Source organism: Etheostoma spectabile, chromosome 4 (genome assembly GCF_008692095.1).
Source record: "Etheostoma spectabile isolate EspeVRDwgs_2016 chromosome 4, UIUC_Espe_1.0, whole genome shotgun sequence".
Classification (NCBI taxonomy): domain Eukaryota; kingdom Metazoa; phylum Chordata; class Actinopteri; order Perciformes; family Percidae; genus Etheostoma; species Etheostoma spectabile.
This window is the reverse complement of record NC_045736.1, coordinates 14,173,677-14,193,365: the sequence shown is the minus strand read 5'-3', so window position 1 is coordinate 14,193,365 and position 19,689 is coordinate 14,173,677. Positions and strand designations below refer to the sequence as shown.

Below are 19,689 nucleotides of genomic sequence, written 5' to 3'. Positions count from 1 at the left end.
AAAGCAAATAACGTCCTCGTCTTTTCCTCGACTCGGGGGAAGGAAAAAACATGTTCAGGGAAACTGCCTCAAAACAAAAAAACCCCCGGGTTTTTTTTACCACGCTCTGTCTTTCCCTTTTTTTTCCCCTCCTACCCCTCTCTTTCCCCCCCCTCTGTTTTTTTCCCCTCGGTTTTTTCTCTCTCTCTCTCTCCCCTCCTCTCTCTCTCTCCCCCTCTCCCTTTGCTCTTTTCTCTTCCCCCCTCTCTCGCCTCTCTCTCTCCTCTTTTCCCCCTCTCTCTCTTTTCTCCTTTTCCCCAATCCCCCCGCAGAGCTAATAGGAAAAAACCCTGACCTTTTATGTAAGGTGTAAAATTCAAAACAGAAAACAGAGGGGATGAGGGGGGGAAAACCAGGGGGGAGAAGATAAAAAAACAAAAATGGGGGGGGAAAGGGGGGGGGGGGGGGTTTTTTTCGGAAATAAACAAAAAAGAACAGAAACCGTGAAGGGAAAGGGAACCGGAGAAGACAGGTTTTTAGATTAGGGAAACAAGGGTTTTGGGGGAAATAATAAGGCGGGAAAAGAAACGGATTTAGAAAAAGTGGACAAGGGGAAGGAATAGGAGAAAAACTTAAAAAGAAGAAAGAAGAAGGACAAAAAGTAAAAAAGGGAGGAAAAGGAAGTGGGAGGAAAAAGGGAAAGGAGAGGGAAAAAAGGAAATTAAAAGAGGGATATTTTAAAAAAAAAAATCAAAGGGAATTAGATTAGATGTTAAAAAGGGAGACCAAAAAGGGTGACCGGGAAAAAGGGGGACCTAGTTGGGGAAAAAAAAGGGGGAAACAGAGAACCCGGGAAAAAAAGGGAAAAGGAAAAGATGAGGAAAACAAGGGAGGGGGGAAAGGGTTGGGAAAAGAAAGATATTGAAGATTGATAAAATAGATAGATAGATAGATTTTAAAAGAAAAGTTTGATTTATTTATGGATGAATGGGTACAGAAGAGTGGTGGGGGGGGGAGGACAAAAAGGAAAAGGAAAAGAGGGGAGAAGGGGCGATGAGGGCCCTTGTTTAACTTTTGTGGGCCCCCGGGAGGGGGTCGAACACTTAAAGGGTTCCGAGTTTTTTCTTGGGGGACAAAAACCCCGAAAGGGAAAACGGTCCAAAACCCATCCCCAAAGGGCCCTCGGGACTCAAATGCTCCCCACAAAACCCGGGGATAAAACCCAAATAACGACGCGGCAAACCCCCCAAACACAAAGGGGGGGGCCCAAGGGCCCCTTCCCCCTGTTGTTACAAGTGTCCCTATTAAATATTTTTAAAAATGCAAAATATTTTACATTTTTGTCCCCTTTTTTAATTGTTTTTCTTGGTTTTTCCCAACACCACCTTAAAACCAGTAAATTTTTGAGTACTTTTGGAATTCATGGTCAATAACCCTCTCCAAAAGAAAATTTTAAACCCAATATTTGGGTTAAAAAAAAAAAAGAAATTTTAATTATTTTGACTAATATTTTAAAATCAAAGGGAAAAACAATTTAGTTTTAAAACCCCAAAAGAAATGATTAAATTTTTGGGTTTTTCATAGAGCTTTGAATGGATTCCCAAACCTTTTTTGTGCAATTTGGGTTTAAAAAAACCCTTTTTCCGATTAGACATTTTTTTTTTAAAGGGGGCAATTTGACCCGGGACAACATGAGGGGTTTAAACACTACTCACCTTTTTCTGATTTTCCCCCGGTTTGGGCATCCCGTGTTACGTTTTTTTAAAGGTCCAGGTTTTAACGGCTTAGTTCTTATTTAAACGCGGGTTTCCCGTTCCCAAATTGGTTTCCCTTTTTTATTAATATTTACCCCCCCACCCTCAACCCCCAAGCCCCCCAGGTACTTTACATTTTTCCCTTTTCAAAGCTACACGGGGGGACGCTCCATATTCCTTTCTCCTCTTGGGAAAACTTTTGCCGGGAGGGAACACCGGGTACGCCCCCACCTTTCCAAATTTTCGCTGTCACCGATTAAAATTCAGGTGCTTCTAACCTGCTATCGGGTTTTCCCAGGGCCTTTAAAAAACAAAAAGGCCGGCTTTTTTAAGCGGGAAAGGGGACCGTAGCTACCTCTTTACTTGAGCTGCGGGGTGCGGGGAGAGTTGATTGCGGGCATGTTTAAACCCCAAAGCTAGATGGGAGAGATTCCAATCCTTGGCCCTTTTAAAAGGGCCCCTGTTTTCCCCCAAAACATTTTTTTTTTTCCCCCCCCCGTTTTTCCCGTCCCCCTAAACGCCCAGCTAAAACCTGCGTCTTTTTTAGGCCGGTTTTTCCCGCTGGGGGTTTTTGTTGGTCTGGGTTTTTTATGATAGGAAAATCCCCCGGGGGAAAAAAAGTCCCGCGGTCGGCGACAAGAGGAGCAATTGCCTACTTCTTTGGGCCCTTCTCTGGATGAAGCAAAACTGAAGCACGTAAGAGAGATTGGGGACGGTCCAGGCATAATTTTTTTTTTCTTTTCCCAAAAGTTTTCCAATTTAAAAGCTTTAAACCCTTTCGGTACAAAATCCAGACAGCAAACAGTAATGAAAATTATTTTTTAAAAAAAAACTACAAAGACCATATGAAAATTCAGCTGGAAATTTTTCCCCCGTTATTGTTCAAAACCCCCCAAAAACGTGTGTCCTTTATTCCCCCCCGCCGGGGGTAAACTCATGTTGCTCTTGGTTTCCCCCCCAACCTTTGAGTTCTCACTTTACCAAATATGCCAATGGAACCGTTTTTTGTCTCCATTTAAATGTTGGGTTTTCAGACTTTTGTATTATTCACTGTTGATGTATTGTCATTATTTAACTCACGCAGAAGCGAGCATTCCCCATTTTACCCCCTTGACCTTTTACAAACCCACTACATGGTTTTGCGGTTTTTCCTTTCCCCCTCGGGGGAAAGAGAGCTTTTTTCCCCCTCCCCTTTCCCCCGCACCAACCCGTAGTCCAAAAACTCCCTTCATCCCAAAGGACGATTGTTTTTCTTTTTCTGAGTCTTTAGCTTAGCTTAGCACAAACACAAACTCTAGAGGCAGGAGGGAATTGCTGGCCCAGCTCTGAAAAAGTCCAAGTGATGCCTTCCAACAGATCCAAAGGGTTTAACCCGCTTTGCTGAACGACTGCACACAGCATCTCAAAATCCTTCGTATCGTCCTCAAAGTGGGGTTGCCAGGTTTGAGCTCTGCCTTTACTGTGCAGCCAAACAAAATCCAACTTGCTCTCGATTGGGTTGGTGACTAGCTTATTAGCTACTAAGATAGAACATATAGACCGCTCCAGAGTTGTTGGGAGGTTGATTTCTTTTCCACTTTATCCTAAGTTAAGACTAATTCATGGCAGACCCCTCGATTGTAGATGTGTAGAAGCGCTTGCATGTCCGCTGCGCTGTCCACACGTCTGCATCTGTAGCAGAGTATGATCAGGCCTTCAGGCTAAACACATGCTGGACACACAGAGATTAAACTAATATCCGTCTGGGAAAGACCAGAAGAACTGGTTTGGATCATCACAAAAGTGAAAATTTTCTGATTCTAGCTTAAGCGTGAATACTTTGTTGGGGAACTGAATATCTCGCTGTGGCCACAACTACACATTTAAGGACGTCATCTTGGGTTTTGGAAATTTTTTTAAACCAAACATTGAATCCATTAATCAAGAAAATTATTGACAAGTTAATCGACTATGAAAATAATCGTTAGTTGCAGCCCTAAAGAAAAGTACACACGTCCAAAATACTAAATACTGTCGCTTTAAATTTGTCAGATTGAAAGTGAAGATGAGGCTGCACAATTAGAACAAAAACAGATGGAGACAAAGTGTTTAACCGTGTGTGTGTGTGTGTGTGTGTGTGTGTGTGTGTGTGTATGTGTGTGTTGTGTGTGTGTGTGTGTGTGTGTGTGTGTGTGTGTGTGTGTGTGTCTTACAGCGTGTGAAGTCCTCCTAGGATCAGACAACCAGGTTTGCAGACCATGTAAGTTCCTCAGTGTCTTCGTCATAACCAGAGCCACATGTAGTCCGTCCAGGGTTTGATCGTCTTTTTTTTTTTTAAAGAGCAGTTAAATTTAATTAAGACAGTTCCACAGACTTGTTTGCAGTTACTTAAAAAAAAAAATAAAGTTTTAAAGTTGTATACTCTATATTTCTGGTGCAGATGTTTTACATTAAAAACTTACCAGGAAAGAAAGAGAGAGAGAGGGTTTGTGCTTTGTCATCATTGCCAGATCTTTGAAGGAAGTGTTTAGTTTGAAAGGAGAGAGGAGAACAGAACAGGGGGAGAAAGGGAACAAGGAGAGGAAATGGAGAAGGGATATAAAGAGAGGAGATGAGAGGAGCAAAGGAAACAAGGGAGGTGAATGGAAGGAAATCTGGAAAAACTGTTCCGAAATCCCCATCGCCAGACTCCATTTGAATAAACAATACTTATAGAGTGCACAGAGCACATTATTTTTACGTGTAAATGGGTGAATTAAGAGTTTATTTCATCCAAATCAGAATGGTGAAACAGAGGAACGATGAAACTAAACAGCTTTTGGTAGTTTTTTTTTTGTTTTATGATGCCTTTTGAAGGAAGTGTTTTGTTACGATGATGAAAAATCAAATGAGTCTGGCGGGTTTGGGAATAGCGATTTCACGTTAAACAAAAAGGATCTTTGTCTTTAGGTAAAAGGTCGGGAAGGTTGGTGGGGATCTTTAGAAAAATAAATACTATATTGCAGCTTGTTCACAGCAGTCTTAATTAATACTGGATCAAATCAAAGTTTGTTGTTTCGATCAGTCACTTAGACACAAGAACACAACGTCCTTTAACAAGCAAATTAAACGAGGGAGGCTTCTTACTAGGATGTAACGGTATGAAAATGTAACCTCACGGTTACAATGACCAAAATGATCAAGTTTTTTGGTATTAGCGCGGTATTTTAAGTGTTTTCCATATGTTCAGAAAGCACTGATAGGCCTACACGAGATGAAATAGTTTCAAAAAGTGTAACAGTGTTTATTATATTACAAACATTTAGGCAAAACCTTATCAAAAGTGCAACTTTTAACGTCAAAGGAACGAGGGTTCAGCATGTAAACATCGTATTTGTTCAGGAACATTTCCAGTAGTGCCGGTTTAAATCACACAAATCCAAATATTCAAGCTGAGACATAAAGAACGACATGGAAACAAATCAAAGAAACACCACTAATTATATACTTGTTGTCTATATCATCAAAATTAAAATGTAGAAATCTACACATGAACACTTTACAGTAAATAAATAAGAAAAGAGTGCATTATGCTTAAATAATAATAGTGATAAATGGCCACTATAAACAAATAAAAAATCACTTCAATCATGGGAAGGATTAAACAACGATTTCCACACTGTGATAATAAGGATATTTTAAATGAAAAAGGATATTGTTATCGTCAACATTTTTAATCGTGTTTACTCTTTCACCGGTAATCATTACATCCCTAATTCTTACTAAAATATGATCTCATATATATACTTTTTTTGTTGTTGTGACCAAATGTTTTTAGTTCAAAATTACAAACAACATCCTGAGACATGGGAACGTGTCTCAGGACCAATTATATATACTATACTATATAGACATGGTTATCTCTGCTGTTGAGGTAATAAAAAACATTTAGAAATTATAGTTATTAGCTTATTTAATAAGGGACTCCAGGGACGTACACTATTAATACTCGTGTACTACTTTTGTACAATTGTTAAGCGCATCATTCAAGTTTCAACAGTGCATTTTAAAAAGTAAAAGTGGAGGTTGAGTTTAGTTTCTGTCCGTGCAGTCTGGAAGCCGAAGACCCTGAACGTGTCTCAGCTGGGGTCCAACCTCCACGTGGCGTTCGACCAGGCGCCGGCCTCCTTCGGCTTCCACTTCTACTTCCTGTACTACAAACTCCGGCAGGACGGACCCTTCAGGCAGCAGCGCTGCAAACCGGTAAGTGCTGTCAGGTCTGGAAAGTCTCGAAACCTTTCTGATTCTGACGTCGGATTTCGCAGCTCCTGTGATCGTTACGCTGTTGGAACTCATTAGAATATGATGTTACCTGCAGCCCAGCTGAGTTTTTAATAGATGTTTGTAATGCTTTTTTTAAGGATGTGAACCAGCCCAGAACCACATGCATCCTCCAGAACGTCACACCTGGGACCTACACTATAGAGGTACATTAACGCTTAATTTACACAGTCCAGTAAATGATAGGAAGCCTTTAATGTCATTAATTTACAGAAAACACAACAGAACTGAGAGTGCCCCCCCGAGCAGTGCTTAAAAGAATTCTTCCAGACATATTTATCCCAGTACCCTTTGCACTATGCTCCACATTTAAATGATTTTTATTGAACTCTTCATTGCACTCATGCCTCTCTATTGTTTCTGTTTAGAGTGTGTATATATTAGTGTGTGTATATTGTTTGGTTGTTTTTGTATGTGTAAGCACATTGTGAGCAACGATGCTCCAAACAAAAATTCCTCGTTTGTGTCCTCACACCTGGCGAATAAAGCTGATTCTGATAACCTAAAAACAATAACTGTTCATTCAACAGCCAACACTCATCATAAAACATTCTTTATAGATTACAATTATTTAAATGCATATCGACCAGTTCATACAATGACTTTACATTTTACATTTCTCTCCTCTGTTCCCTCAATTTCTTTCACCACTTTTCCTCTTTTCTACGTCAGCTGAGAGACGACAGTAACACGACCAGGAGGCAAACTCAGTACCATGTCAGCCAGGGTGAGCCACACACACACACACACACACACACACACACACACACACACACACACACACCCCACACACACACACACACAACACACCACACACACACACACACACACACACACACACCCACACACACACACACACACACAACCACACAACACTAACTACAACAATGTATATTATTTTAAATAATGCACCAGGTTAGAGGGTTACTTGCACATTTTACAGCATTAGTTCTCTGAGAAGCTCTTTCATATCCAGGCAAAATTGGTTGTATAATCAAAATATCCCTAATTAAATTGATACTGAATCAAATCAATTTGAATCAGGACCTTGTGAATCTGAATTGAATCGATTCACGACATCAGTGGCGGTACCCAGCCCTGTGGATCTTCAGGATTTACTACTTAGCTACGGTAGGACTTTCAATCACCAGATTCCTTATCTAATGATGGGTGCGTTTGTTTCATCTCCAGTCCACTCCCCCTGGGCGGGGCCTATTCGTGCCATGGCCATCACAGTTCCTCTGGTCATCATGTCGGCCTTCGCCACTCTCTTCACTGTCATGTGTCGCAAGAAACAGCAAGGTGAGAGCATTCGGTGCTGGTAATGCTGCGTTTAGGTCGCCATTATCTATTAGAGATGGGAGAAAATATTGATTCTTAGGTTCATCAAGATTCTCTAAAGATTAGTGCTCAATGCAGAAAAGTTAATAATTGTACATATAACCACTACATACGCTCTAGTCCAGGGGTCTTCAACGTTTTCCAGGCCAAGGACCCCCAAACTGATGGCGAGATGGAGCGGGGACCCCCTAATTATATATATTGTATACATTGTGTTATATCAAACTGGTCCTATAGTGCCGTGTGTGCATTGATGACTGAAAGACATCTTCTGCCTCCATTTATCTGTTTACTACAGTGTGTTGAATTCATGTTAATGTGTATTTAAAGACATTTCAATTAGTGGAAAAAATTGCAGGGGGGGGAATATAAAAAAAAGTCTAATCAACCAAAACTTTTGCGACCCCCATGCAGTACCCCCCTGTTGAAGACCCCTGCTCTAGTCTATAAACACGACATTCCACTCCTGTGATTGCTCCGTTGCCAGATATTCCACCGTATGTCTTTCTTTTCGGTCGGATGTCTGTAACCTTCCACTTTCTTTGTGTTGTAATTTTAAACTCTGGTGGATTTCTGAGGACTATGGTTACCTGGTCCTCAGATCTCTGCAGGGTAAATCCAGACCACTAGCTAGACCATCTGTCCAATCTGAGTTTTCTGTTGCCCGACTAAAACAACTTTTGAACGTACACGTGTTCCACCAAAACAAGTTCTTTCCCGGGGCGATTTTGCAGAGGCACCGGGGCTCCGTCCGGCGCCTAGCACCACCCAGGATGATTGGGATTGGTTTAAAAAATGACAATAAACCAGAGATTGTTTTTCTCCTATCCCATAATGCTGTGTGGACTAGCCAGACCCTCCTCCGTAGCGCTGTGGAGGAAGGTCCGCCGGCAATGCAAGACTACACACACTCCAAAAAAACATTTCCTTTACAACTGCATCACCCACATGAGTCAATAAGCAGAACCAGACAAAAACAGGAGGAAGGCAGCATGGAATGACTAAAAAATGAAAACCCCTGTAGACAAAAAAATCATTAAAACCTGTGTGTGGCAAATACTGGACACGTCAAAATCTAACAAACTTTATATGTATATTGTTTTGAATCACGCACGAGATGCATCAATGATCGGTTTAGAATCAAATCACTGGCCTCTGAATCAGAATTGAATCGTGAGATGCCCAGAGATTACCAGAGAGAATACAAGGTTAAGGCATGTGGTCAAAGTGCCCGAGCCCCGCTACAGTGTGCCTTCATATGTGCACAACCCGTCTCATTCTCAACTCGTCACAAGACGTTTTGTCCACTTGCTAGACGGGGCAAATGAAAAACAAGCTTAACATTAAACCCTGTTAAATAAAGGATCGTGATACTTTAAGGTGCTTCATTATTTGAGAGTGGACAGATGTAACGTTATTCTAATACCTGAACCCTCTCCTCTTAGAAAACATCTACAGCCAGCTGGACGAGGAGAGCAGCGAGTCGTCCAATCACAGTGCAGCGTTGAACACGGAGCGGCCGTGGCCTCGCCCCAAGGTCTTCATCTGTTACTCCAACAGAGACTGCCCCAAACACACCAGCGTCATCCAGAGCTTTGCCTACTTCCTGCAGGACTTCTGCAGCTGTGAGGTGAGACAGAGACAGACAAACCAGAAAGTTGAGGAAAAAATTTGAATTGTAACAATAATATCTTAAAATGAAATGGCCATTTAAATCAAAGTTCCTTTTGGACGGGTGGGTACAGTTGTCAAGTTCTTGTTGACTGGTGTTCAGGTCGTGTTGGACCTCTGGGAACACCTGGAGATGTGCAGAGAGGGTCAGATGTCGTGGCTCAGCAGACAGCTGGACGAAGCCGACTTCATCATCACCGTCTGTTCTAGAGGCCTACGGTATATAGTCTGTCTGTCTGTCTGTCTGTCTGTCTGTCTGTCTGTCTGTCTGTCTGTCTGTCTGTCTGTCTGTCTGTTCTCTCCTGTCTACTGTGTTTCTGTCAAAACTACTGAAGATGTTTAAGTGCCTTTAGCTGCGGTTCCTCCAGTGGCCACTAGATGCTGCTAATGTACTTTGTAATGAATAGATTCTCCAGAGAAAAAAACATGAATATCTTAATTTATAAACAAGACATTAGAAGTAACTGTGTGTTTTGGTAGATATTGTTTCACTAAAAGAAATTAAGGCTAATCAGCTTAATTGTTGTAGCTGTCACAACCTTTCACATCTATCTGTTTTCCTATCTTTCTTCATACTGACCCTATCGGTTTCCCTCTCTTCCTCCTTTCTACCCTCTGTCTCCTTTTCCCATTTCAAATATCTATTTTCAAAACAATTCTCCAAAAGATAAGAAAGGGTTAAAGGTTCAACTGAAGAGATGTCTCCATATCTAACCCAATGTTCTTTTCTCCAGCTCGCTGTCCAGACAGATAGGGACCACGTAGGATGAGCAAAAAACAAAAAAGTAATAAATATACAAATGATAACATTAATAAATACAATCAACTATTATCCTTCATTTCCAGAAACCCAAGCAGAACAAACAGCACATATATGCCAATGTACAACATATATACATACGACATATCCATTCCATTATGATGTTAAAATAGGTGTATATCAGTAAATAAATACATTCAATTTAAGTACAAGAGTTTGCTGATTTCCTACATATATTCCTGCAATTGAAATCAACGGCTGGTTGTGTTAGGTTATATACTATACTTAGCCACGGTCTTTTGAACAGAAATAACACACGGTAGAATGCTGTGATTGACCAGAATTGAGAATTCAACAGGGCGGTGTAATAGGCCTGCACGATTAATCGTTATAAAATCGCAATCACGATTCACCCTGTCCATGATTTTAATTTTAACTAAATTTTACGAGCCGACCGCATCACAAACGCTACGACTTTCTTCTGTGAGTTTTAAACATAGACTGTATTAAAGCGCTGCGATGCTCCCCCTTCTAAAGCCTAAAGCCTCCATGTCTACAGGCGTGTGGTGATGCCCAATGTGCCAAAAAATCTATGTTTGGTACTGCCGATGTGTTTTGTGTTGTCACGGTTCATGTGTGTGATAAACATTATACTTTGTGAGAAAAAATCGTGGCAGAGAATTGTGATATCAATTCTAATCTTAAAAAAAAATCCTGATTCATGTTTTTCCCCAAATCGTGCAGGCCTACTGTGTAATAAAAAAAAGTAAATAAATTATAGCTGCTTTAATAGAACTGAAGGCTCGCCCGAGTTGAAAGAGCCACAAGCTAAAACAACATGGTGGTAATTTCATAGTCGAGATAAATGGGCGAATAGGATTCCACAAATCTTATAAACTTGTCTTATTAACTAAACCACAGAGGGAGCATGGAATAAAGCCTAAGACATTAAGTGGTTGAATCAACCTCCTCCCTTTACATCGTCCCTTGTTTTTTACTCTTTTATACTGTATTCTCTTCTAACCGGCTCGGTTCTCTTCCTGCAGCTACTACGTAGAGAAGAAGAGCCGCAGAGGGAAGACGCCGGTCAGTCGGCGTAGTAACAGCAGCAGCAGCAGCAGCAGCTCTCCGATTGGTGGATCGGGCGGGGACCTGTTCATTGTGGGCGTGGCCATGGTCGCCGAGAAGCTGCGGCTGGCGAAGCAGAGCGAGGGGGGCGGAGCTCAGGAGCTGGACCGCTACATGACGGTTTACTTCGACTACTCCACAGAAAGTGACATCCCCACCATGTTGAGCCTGGCTCCCAGGTAAACACCGCCCTGTGGACAAAATAACAGAAACAGCTTCAAAAACAACAGCAGAAGCCCTAAGTTAATAAGAACATAACAGTAAAAATATTTGCTATTTTGCATGGGATTTTTAAACAAAATACGCAGAATTTGCATTTTTTTCTGGGGATTAAGCAGGATTGTGTTTTGATGCTGCTTCCATTTTGGATCCCATTTCTAGAAGACAAAATATCTTGACTTGCTCGGCTCTTAAGGGTATCTTTGATATCTTTGAACTGCTAATTTAGCCGGTGCTGAGCATCACTTGTGCAGGTGAAATTGACAAACAATGCTGACAGCAGATTGGCCAGTTGCATACAAATAATAATTCACATATTTTCTCCACATCGTGTAGGCCCACAGTAGCAGAAAAACTGGTGTTAATTTAATAAATTAATGAAAACGTGTGAGTGGCTCAGTGGTTAGCTCTTCTTCTTTTTGGGTAGTGACTGGAAAATAGACAGGAAAGGTGGGAGAGAGATGGAGATGACACGCAGCGAAGGCCGCAGGTCGGACTCAAACCTGGGCCGCTTCTTCTGTGTGGAGTTTGCATGTTCTTCCTGTGTTTGCGTGGTTCTCCTCCGGGTTCTCCGGTTTCCTCCCACCATAGAGACATGCATGCTGGGTAACTAGGACTACAGTTGAACGGATCTGTCTGGCTGACACTGGCGCCATTTCAAAAACTTAAATTATTGTGCATTGTCCTGATAAAATAAATAAATCTTAAGTTTTGACGAGACTGGGTGTCTAGAAACCATGCAGTCCGATCACTCGGTCATGTTATTTCCTGTGTTTAGGTTTAAGTTGATGGACCAGTTGCCTCAGCTCTTCAGTCGGCTCCATTCCAGTCAGTCCAACTTGGCTGATCGTGACTCGCAGCCTCTCAACGTCTCCCGGAGGAACTACTTCAGAAGCAAGTCCGGACGCTCGCTCTACGTTTCCATCTGCAACATGCACCAGCACATCAGCCAGAACGCTGACTGGTTTGAGAAGCAGCTGGCTCCTTCAGGAGGTTCCTCGGCCTCTTCCTCCAAACATCCTCCTCTCCCTGCTGCCCCGGCTCCGAGCCCTCCTCCGAAGCCTCCCTGCCCCTCCTCCTCGTCCCTGCCGGATCAGAGGTGTGACTCAGGCTTGGTGCTGAACGAGGTGTTGGTGAATACGCCGTCCCTGGAGGGCGGGGAGGGAGCATCGAGGAGGAACATGCTCCTGCTGGCCTCTGGCTCCAGTCCCAGCCTTAACCTAGGCCCCAGCCTCAGTCCTAGTCCCAGTCCTGGTCCCTGTCCCAGTCCAGGCCTGCCACACTGCTCTCTGGCCACGCTGGGACCCACTTCAAGGTAAGGCCAGATTTAATACCGCTGAACTCCGCTGAACCGCTGAAGGTTCTCCGTCGTCTAGGTCCTAGTTATCCAAGGAAGGTTAAATATCAAGGAAACTGGACTTTAGTTATAGCTTCTCAAAGGTGAAGGTCTCTCAGCCGAGAGGCTTTGTCAGTTCTGAGTGAACGGTGTGTTACATCTAAAGCCGGGAGCACTAACAAACCAAGCATTGTTGATCACCTTGACGACCCCACACAGGTTAAATAGCTGGGTTTCCAAACCGTTCAGTCACAACTGAAGAAGTCTCTCGGATGACCGACGACCTAACGACCACAAAAACTATTGTTTTCACGTTAAGTTGTGCAGGTAAACTCTTATTTTGTCTTGTGTTCTGAATGACACACACATTGCTCCTCAGGCATGCTAAACTCACTCGGCCAACATGTGAACATATTTTATATATTATTATTATATTATAATGGGAACTTAACGTTAAACGGGAAAAGTATTAAGAGACATTTCAAGGTGTTTTCACTGTTTTTTTTGTTAAAAAAATGCAACATCTCTCCAAAAGTCGAGGACTAATCGTGTTAAAGAATCGTGATTTAAATAATTGACATATAATTGTGAATTTTTCCATACTCGAGCAGCCCTAGACTGACTGCTGCTGCTTTTCTGCTCCGTCAGGTCCACTTCTGGAATATCTGGACTGTTACCTGAAGAATCCTCCTCCTCTTCCTCCTCCTCTCCCTCCATTCTGCAGGATGGGGTGTGCCCTGTCCACACCCATGTAGAAGAAGGGCACCATTGCCCTCCAGAGCTCCCCCCCCCTCGTGATTCGGGCATCTATGACTCGTCTGTCCCTTCCTCAGAGCTCTCCATTCCCCTAATGGAGGGTCTGTCACATGACCAGGCTGACTCCTCCTCCCTGGCAGACAGCGAATCATCTTCTTCGGGGCTGGGTAAGGCCGGCTGTTTGGCAAATACAACAGCTTTTTCAGAAATGTTGTTATGATTTAATTTACTTTAGGGCTGTCAAAATAAACGCGATACTAACAAGTTGACACCGAGCGCACCAAAAGAAAGACGTGACCGCCATGGATGTGGTGTACGCTCTGAAGAGGCAGGCCCGCACCCTGTATGGCTTCGAGGGTTAAACCTGATCCCGAATCACAAATAAAAGGCTAGATGGATAAGGAAAGGTCTTTTTTTTAAATGGCAAGTTTCTTTCTAAGCCCTTTCAGATGGTTCTCTTGACAGGACTAAAGCCGTTGGCATGTACTGTTGCTGTGAACTGAGGTACCACCGGAGCAGTCCAGTCTCAATAGCACTTGAGCATTAAGAACCTGAAAAATACAATTACAACGGATAAGAAACGTGCAATTAATTAGGTAGTAATCACAAGTTAACTGTAAATAATCATGCGATTAATTGCAATTCAAACATTTTAGGCTACGTTTACAATGCTACGTTTTTAAGCAGAGCTTTGGGCCAAAAGAAATCTCCGTGCACACAAGTTAAGGCACGGATACCCGACGTTATTCATTTTATAACGTCAGCCCTGGAGGTAACGAGTCTCCCCTGGTTTTCTGATCACGGTCGGAAACGGAGCAATCAGGAAAGGTGAACACTTTGAACATTTACAATTAAACCGCTTATTAACGTGCGCTTGTTGCCCAGTGTGCACTGATGAGCTCGTCCGTTGACATTTCCGAATGCCTTCCTACAGTTGCTTAATAAAAGCTTAATAAAAGCGGGCTTTCCACTCAAAAATGTGGCCTACATGTGTCATTAGTATGGGGAAAAAATCTGATTTTAACTGTGTCGGGCTCGGACACAATTTGTTTTTTAATGCCTGTTGAGTTCGGGCCGGGTTCGGTTGGACACAGATCGAGCTCGCACAGAAGAATTTGGCCCAGTCCGGACTAAAAAAAGTACCTAATAGCAGGTACCAGGGACTTTTTTTTTGTAATAGAAAACCAAAAAAGGCGAGTAGAGTAGAGTAGAGTAGAGTAGAGTAGAGGTGAGTTGAGTAGGTACCATGCAGTGGAAAAACGCCATAACAAGTATTTTAGTAGAACTAATTTCTGTTTAAACTACCAAATCCAAACCGTACATCCCATTGACATTCTCGTATACTGGGCATGTGCTAGTAGTCGCCACGGTAGCGTTATTAGCTTAATCTCAGAGAACGAGACTTCATGACCAATAAGACTCAATCGGGCGGCAAAACGTTGGCGTCAGTATCGGCGTTGCCAAATGTCTCCGGACGTGGCCGTTGTCCCTGCAACACAACCCTGGAGACTCCAAACCAAAACGGGTCAGAAGAGTTTTCCAATGTCTCCGGTTTAAGGGCTCTGGAAACAAAGGCAGCTGTAACCGTAGCAAAAGATTTTTATAAACCCAAACGCCTTAGTCCAGGGATTCCCAAAGTGGGGGTCGGGACCCACAGGGGGGTCGCGAGCCAGAGAGTGTGTATATATTGTTTGTTGGGTTGTTTGTTTTGAATGTGTAAGCACATTGTGAGCAACTATGCTCCAAAGGAAAATTCCTCGTATGTGTCTTCATACCTGGTCAATAAAGCTGATTCTGATTCTGATTCTGAGAGGGGGGGGGGGGGGGGGGTCGCAAGTTGATTTCCAGAAATAAAACAAAAATTTAAAAACGATTAGAAATAGCATATGTTAGCCAGGATTTTAACACAAGATAAAACTAGTGGCTAAATTTAAAACAAAAGCAAGCAAACAACTAAAAAGGGAACAGCTCTTTTGATTTTTACGCCTGTAGTGCGTGCGCGGTTGCGAGCAATGTTTATATACGGTTATAGGTCTTGGTATTGTTATTGATGACTGCCTGTCATTTAAGCCTCATGTTCACTGTCTAGTGAGAAAGTTGAGACTAAAATTGGGTTTTTACTTTCGAAATAAGCTGTGTTTTTCTTTTAATGTTAAAAAACGGTTAGTGGCATCAACTTTTTTTAACTGTGCTGGATTATGGTGATATACTATATATGCATTCATCTGCTCAATGCCTTCAGATGATTGACGCAGCCTATCGTGCATCGTTGAGATTTATTACTAATTGTAAAGTTCGCACCCATCGCTGTGAGCTGTATTCCCGTGTAGGGTGGTCTGCCTCGGCTACTCGGAGGCTTTGTCATTGGTATACATTTATATATAAGGCTATTCTTGGTGCGCTTCCATCTTATTTATGTTCACTACTTATGAAGAAAAGTGCTGGTCATTACTCTCTCCGTTCTCAGGCTGTCGTCTTGTTTTCTGTCCCACGTGTCAGTGCTGAGCTGGGTAAAAAGGCCTTTGCTTACTCTGCTCCCTTTACATGGAATTTGCTGCAGAAGAACTTGAAACTTAGTAAATTGGTTCCTTTGAGTATTTTTATGCTGAAAATGAGAAGCTTTGAGTTGGACTCCCTCACATGTCAATGTTTTAATCGAGATTTCATTGTAAGTGCATATTTGGCTTTCATGTGTGTGTCTTTGTGCGTATGTAATGATGTGATGTAATTTTGATGCCTATCTCGGCCAGGTCTCCCTTGCAAAAGAGATTTTTAATCTCAATGGGTATTACCTGGTTAAATAAAGGATAAATACATTTAAAAAAAAAATAGTGAGGGGGTCGCAAGTCACTTGCACCGTTACTTTGGGGTCGTGGGCTGAAAGATTTGGGAACCCCTGCCTTAGTCCACTGAAAGCCCTAATTTACTTTACATGTGACAGAGTCTGCTCTCATCTCCCCATGTGACTGTTGCATGAAGGCTACATAATAAATGGTGTGGCTCACCCCGGGCCGTGTGTCTTTCAGGTGACGAGGAGCCGCCGGCTGTCACGTTGCTCCGCTGCAGCGCCGCCACGGTTTGCAAAGCTGAGCTGCACCACCACCGCCACCTGGAGCACAGCGACGGACTCGCACCCGTGGCCTCGCTGTAGGGGGGGGGGGACACCTCCAGACCAGTGATGTCATCACAGGGCTGGAAATGTTTTGGTCTCTGGACTCGAATCCAAGGAAACGGCACTGCGGGGGTTGACCTGTGGAAAGGACTGTGTTCTAAAGGTCTGTAGTAGCTATGGTAACCACTGAGTTCTTGAACACTGGTCCCTGGTAACGGTGGAAGCGAGAGTTTGAAGCCCAGTTCAGACCAAAGATTCAGACAAGAGGAGTTGAAATTGGCTTAAGGTGAGCTCAAACGGGCCGGTTCAACCCCTGAAACTACTCCCCGCAACTTTCTAAAACGGTCTCATCTGGCCCGAGTCTTTGGTCTGAACTGGTTTTATGACCGGTAGCGCCTGGTAACTGTGGTAATCGCCGGGTTGAAGAACATCGGTCCACTGGTCCTAACTATGTTAACCACTGAGTTCTGCCTGAGTGACGTTTGAAGGACTGGATCTCCGGACGACTGGAAGAGCGGACCGGGTCGAACCAAAGACTGCTTCGGCGCTGCGTCTTCATTGATTGACAGCTGACACATGTATGAATGGATGTTCGGGCACTTTTTGTTGCAGAAACACAGGAAAACACATGTTCAGATGTTCCCCCGGCAACAACTATCAAAGCAGCTCCTGAGGTTCTGTTATCCACAAAGACTTTTTACCAAAAGCTGCTGAGTGTAACCGTTAACGGACGCCAGGACACCAGAGGATAATTCTTGTGTTGTTCTCAACTCTTGGGACCAAAGCCGAGAACACACTAAATACTTTGGAGAAAACCACATATTCATCAATGAATGCTGTCTTTTTACATGGGATTTTATTTTAAGAGCATTTTTCATTATAAAAGGCAAATTCCCCTAAAAATTTTTTAACACATTTCATCAATATTTATTTGATTTTTAAGTTTTCCCCCTCGTATGTTTTACCTAACCTCATTTAACCCTTGTGTTGTCTTCCCGTCAACCATGAAAAAAACTCCTGTTTTGGTCACTTTTTTCAAAATTATTATCGCTTTTTCCGACATATTTGTCACTTTTTCAATGTTGTGGGTGCTTTTTATGACATTTTTAATATGCTTTAATATTTTTAATATGCTTTTTTTCGACGGCTAATTAACTGAAAACGGGTCAAATTTGACCCGAGGACAACACGAGGGTTAAATTGTTTACAGCATAGAAATATCTTCTAAACATTAGCTGACAATGACAGTACCTTGAAGCAGCAAGTACAGCAACATGATGACCATTGTCTAATCATAAATAACTCCACTGGAAAATAATTTTGACAAACTGAACAATCCCGCTAAACCCGCTAATGTGATTTAAGCTACAGCTACACTGCTACGTTTCGGTTTAAAAACAAATATCTTTTTCTACCACGTTCAAACTATTCCAGGGTTTCCGAGCCCCTAAAACTGAGACATTTGAAACACTCCTGCCTCCGTTTCGGTTTGAATACTCCGGGGTTTCTTTGCAGTTTGGACGGGCACAAACGGAGACCTCTGGAAACAACGCCGCACGTCAGTCAGTCTTATCGGTTAGTAGCTTACAGACGTGTCCGTAACGGCTCCACCGCGTCGTCGGACCAAGCTAATTCCATTGCACACGTGCCCGGTGTACGCAGGACTGGTGAAGACGTGTTGTCAGACGTGTTTTGAGATCAGTTCTGCTATTGGAGCTAGAACTCTGGTGTGGACGGAGATTGTTTTTTTTGTCTCAAAACCACCGCTAAATAAACGTGGTAGTAAAGATGGAGCCGTAGTGGGGCGGAGGAGTTGTGTTGAATTATAATTTGGTGATTTTTCTCTGCATTCTGATTCACAAATTCAGAAAATACAATTCAGCTTCGTTCAGCTGGTGGCGCCACTCCTACACCATGCCGTGTTGAACACGGTGGTTACGTTGTTAAGCTTGTGGTTACGTATTATAAAGCATTGAATATTAATGTTTAGGGCCGGGTACGAATAATCAATCCTCCAATTAAAATCGATCTTTGTTTGAGTGATATCGATTGATAAAGTCCAGAAATGTAACTTTGAATGCCTTTTCATCATGGATAATCAAACGAGTACAATGTTTTTTGGGGTCAATCCTTAATGTAAACATTAACCTGGTACATTATGATAAGTATTTGACAATTTACAGCATACGTTCTCTGAGATTCCCTTTTATTCCCAAGCAAAATAAGTATTGTAACTGAATTTTCCCCAACCTAATTTAAAATTAAATCGGAAATGTAATCAAATCGGGACGTTGTGAATCAGAATCACATCTATTCAGGAACTCGTTGAACCCAATAATGTCACATTTACAGTAATGTATTACTTTACAGTCCTTTGCTAATATTGTTGCAGGAAGCAGCGTGGTTTTAAATGACTAAACCACTTTAAAGATGCAGACATGGAAGCCCATTCCTGCCAGAACAAGAAATCCATCCATGAAATGTCAAATGAAATTGTAAAATAATGTCACATTTTCAATTTACTAAGTCAGAATTAGGAGATACTAAGTTTAAGTTGTGAGAAACAAACAACAATACATGTTGTTATCCCTACCCTTTAATTTTCCAGTCGGTCGCGGTTTAAAACGAGAAGATCGTCATTTTAAACACATCTTTTACGTTGTTAAATGGTCACAGTTCATGTTTAGGCACAAAAACTACTCAGTAAAGTTTAGAAAAGATCGTATTTTAGGTTCAAATCCGATGTTACTCCTCTCCAAATGAGAAACTTGCTCCTGTTATAGTTACTGCGGCTACCAGTGGGCGCTGTCACTATAAAAGGTAAAAATAAGTCGTAATTTCTGCTTTAACAAACAACCTATGGGAACGTTTTTTAGGGGAAAACTGGCTTAACCCTCGTGTTGTCCTCGGGTCAAACTGACCTGTTTTAAAGTGTTTTATATCAGAAATATGGATTTCTTTCAACCGATTTGCCCAAAAATAACATGGATGATTCCATAAAATATTCTTCAGGTAAAATTAATGATTAGTTTCATTGAATTTTATGGGTGTTTTATTTAATCGTATAGCATTTGAATTTTTTTTTTTTTAATGGTTTCAAAAGAAGTTTCCGGACTAAACTTTGATATTTACCCATCTGTGATCCACTCAACATCCTCTGATCTTAACTATTAGTCAAAATAATTCATAATTTCTGCCTTTTAAACTAAAAATGTATGTATAATTTGATATAAATGAGGTTTGTTGACCATGAATTCCAAGAATTAGTGCAAAACCTGTTATTAAACCAGCTCAGGTTTTTAAAAAAGCGCCAAAAGCTGGAAAAAAGTGACAA

At 42.1% G+C, this 19,689-nt stretch overlaps 1 protein-coding gene across 1 annotated transcript in view; it reads left to right on the top strand.

Annotated features, from left to right (window-relative positions):
• The window catches only part of il17rd (interleukin 17 receptor D), a 36,074-nt gene extending 16,838 nt beyond the window's left edge, over positions 1-19,236 (top strand). The window contains exons 3-13 of the mRNA XM_032512991.1: positions 3,922-3,972; positions 5,803-5,954; positions 6,113-6,178; positions 6,705-6,759; positions 7,224-7,334; positions 8,819-9,003; positions 9,148-9,263; positions 10,851-11,111; positions 11,930-12,466; positions 13,136-13,410; positions 16,270-19,236. Coding sequence (XP_032368882.1) covers positions 3,922-3,972; positions 5,803-5,954; positions 6,113-6,178; positions 6,705-6,759; positions 7,224-7,334; positions 8,819-9,003; positions 9,148-9,263; positions 10,851-11,111; positions 11,930-12,466; positions 13,136-13,410; positions 16,270-16,394 — 1,934 coding nt within the window. The 3' untranslated portion in view covers positions 16,395-19,236. The remainder of the gene's footprint in view (positions 1-3,921; positions 3,973-5,802; positions 5,955-6,112; positions 6,179-6,704; positions 6,760-7,223; positions 7,335-8,818; positions 9,004-9,147; positions 9,264-10,850; positions 11,112-11,929; positions 12,467-13,135; positions 13,411-16,269) is intronic.
• The last annotated feature ends 453 nt before the right edge of the window (positions 19,237-19,689 follow it).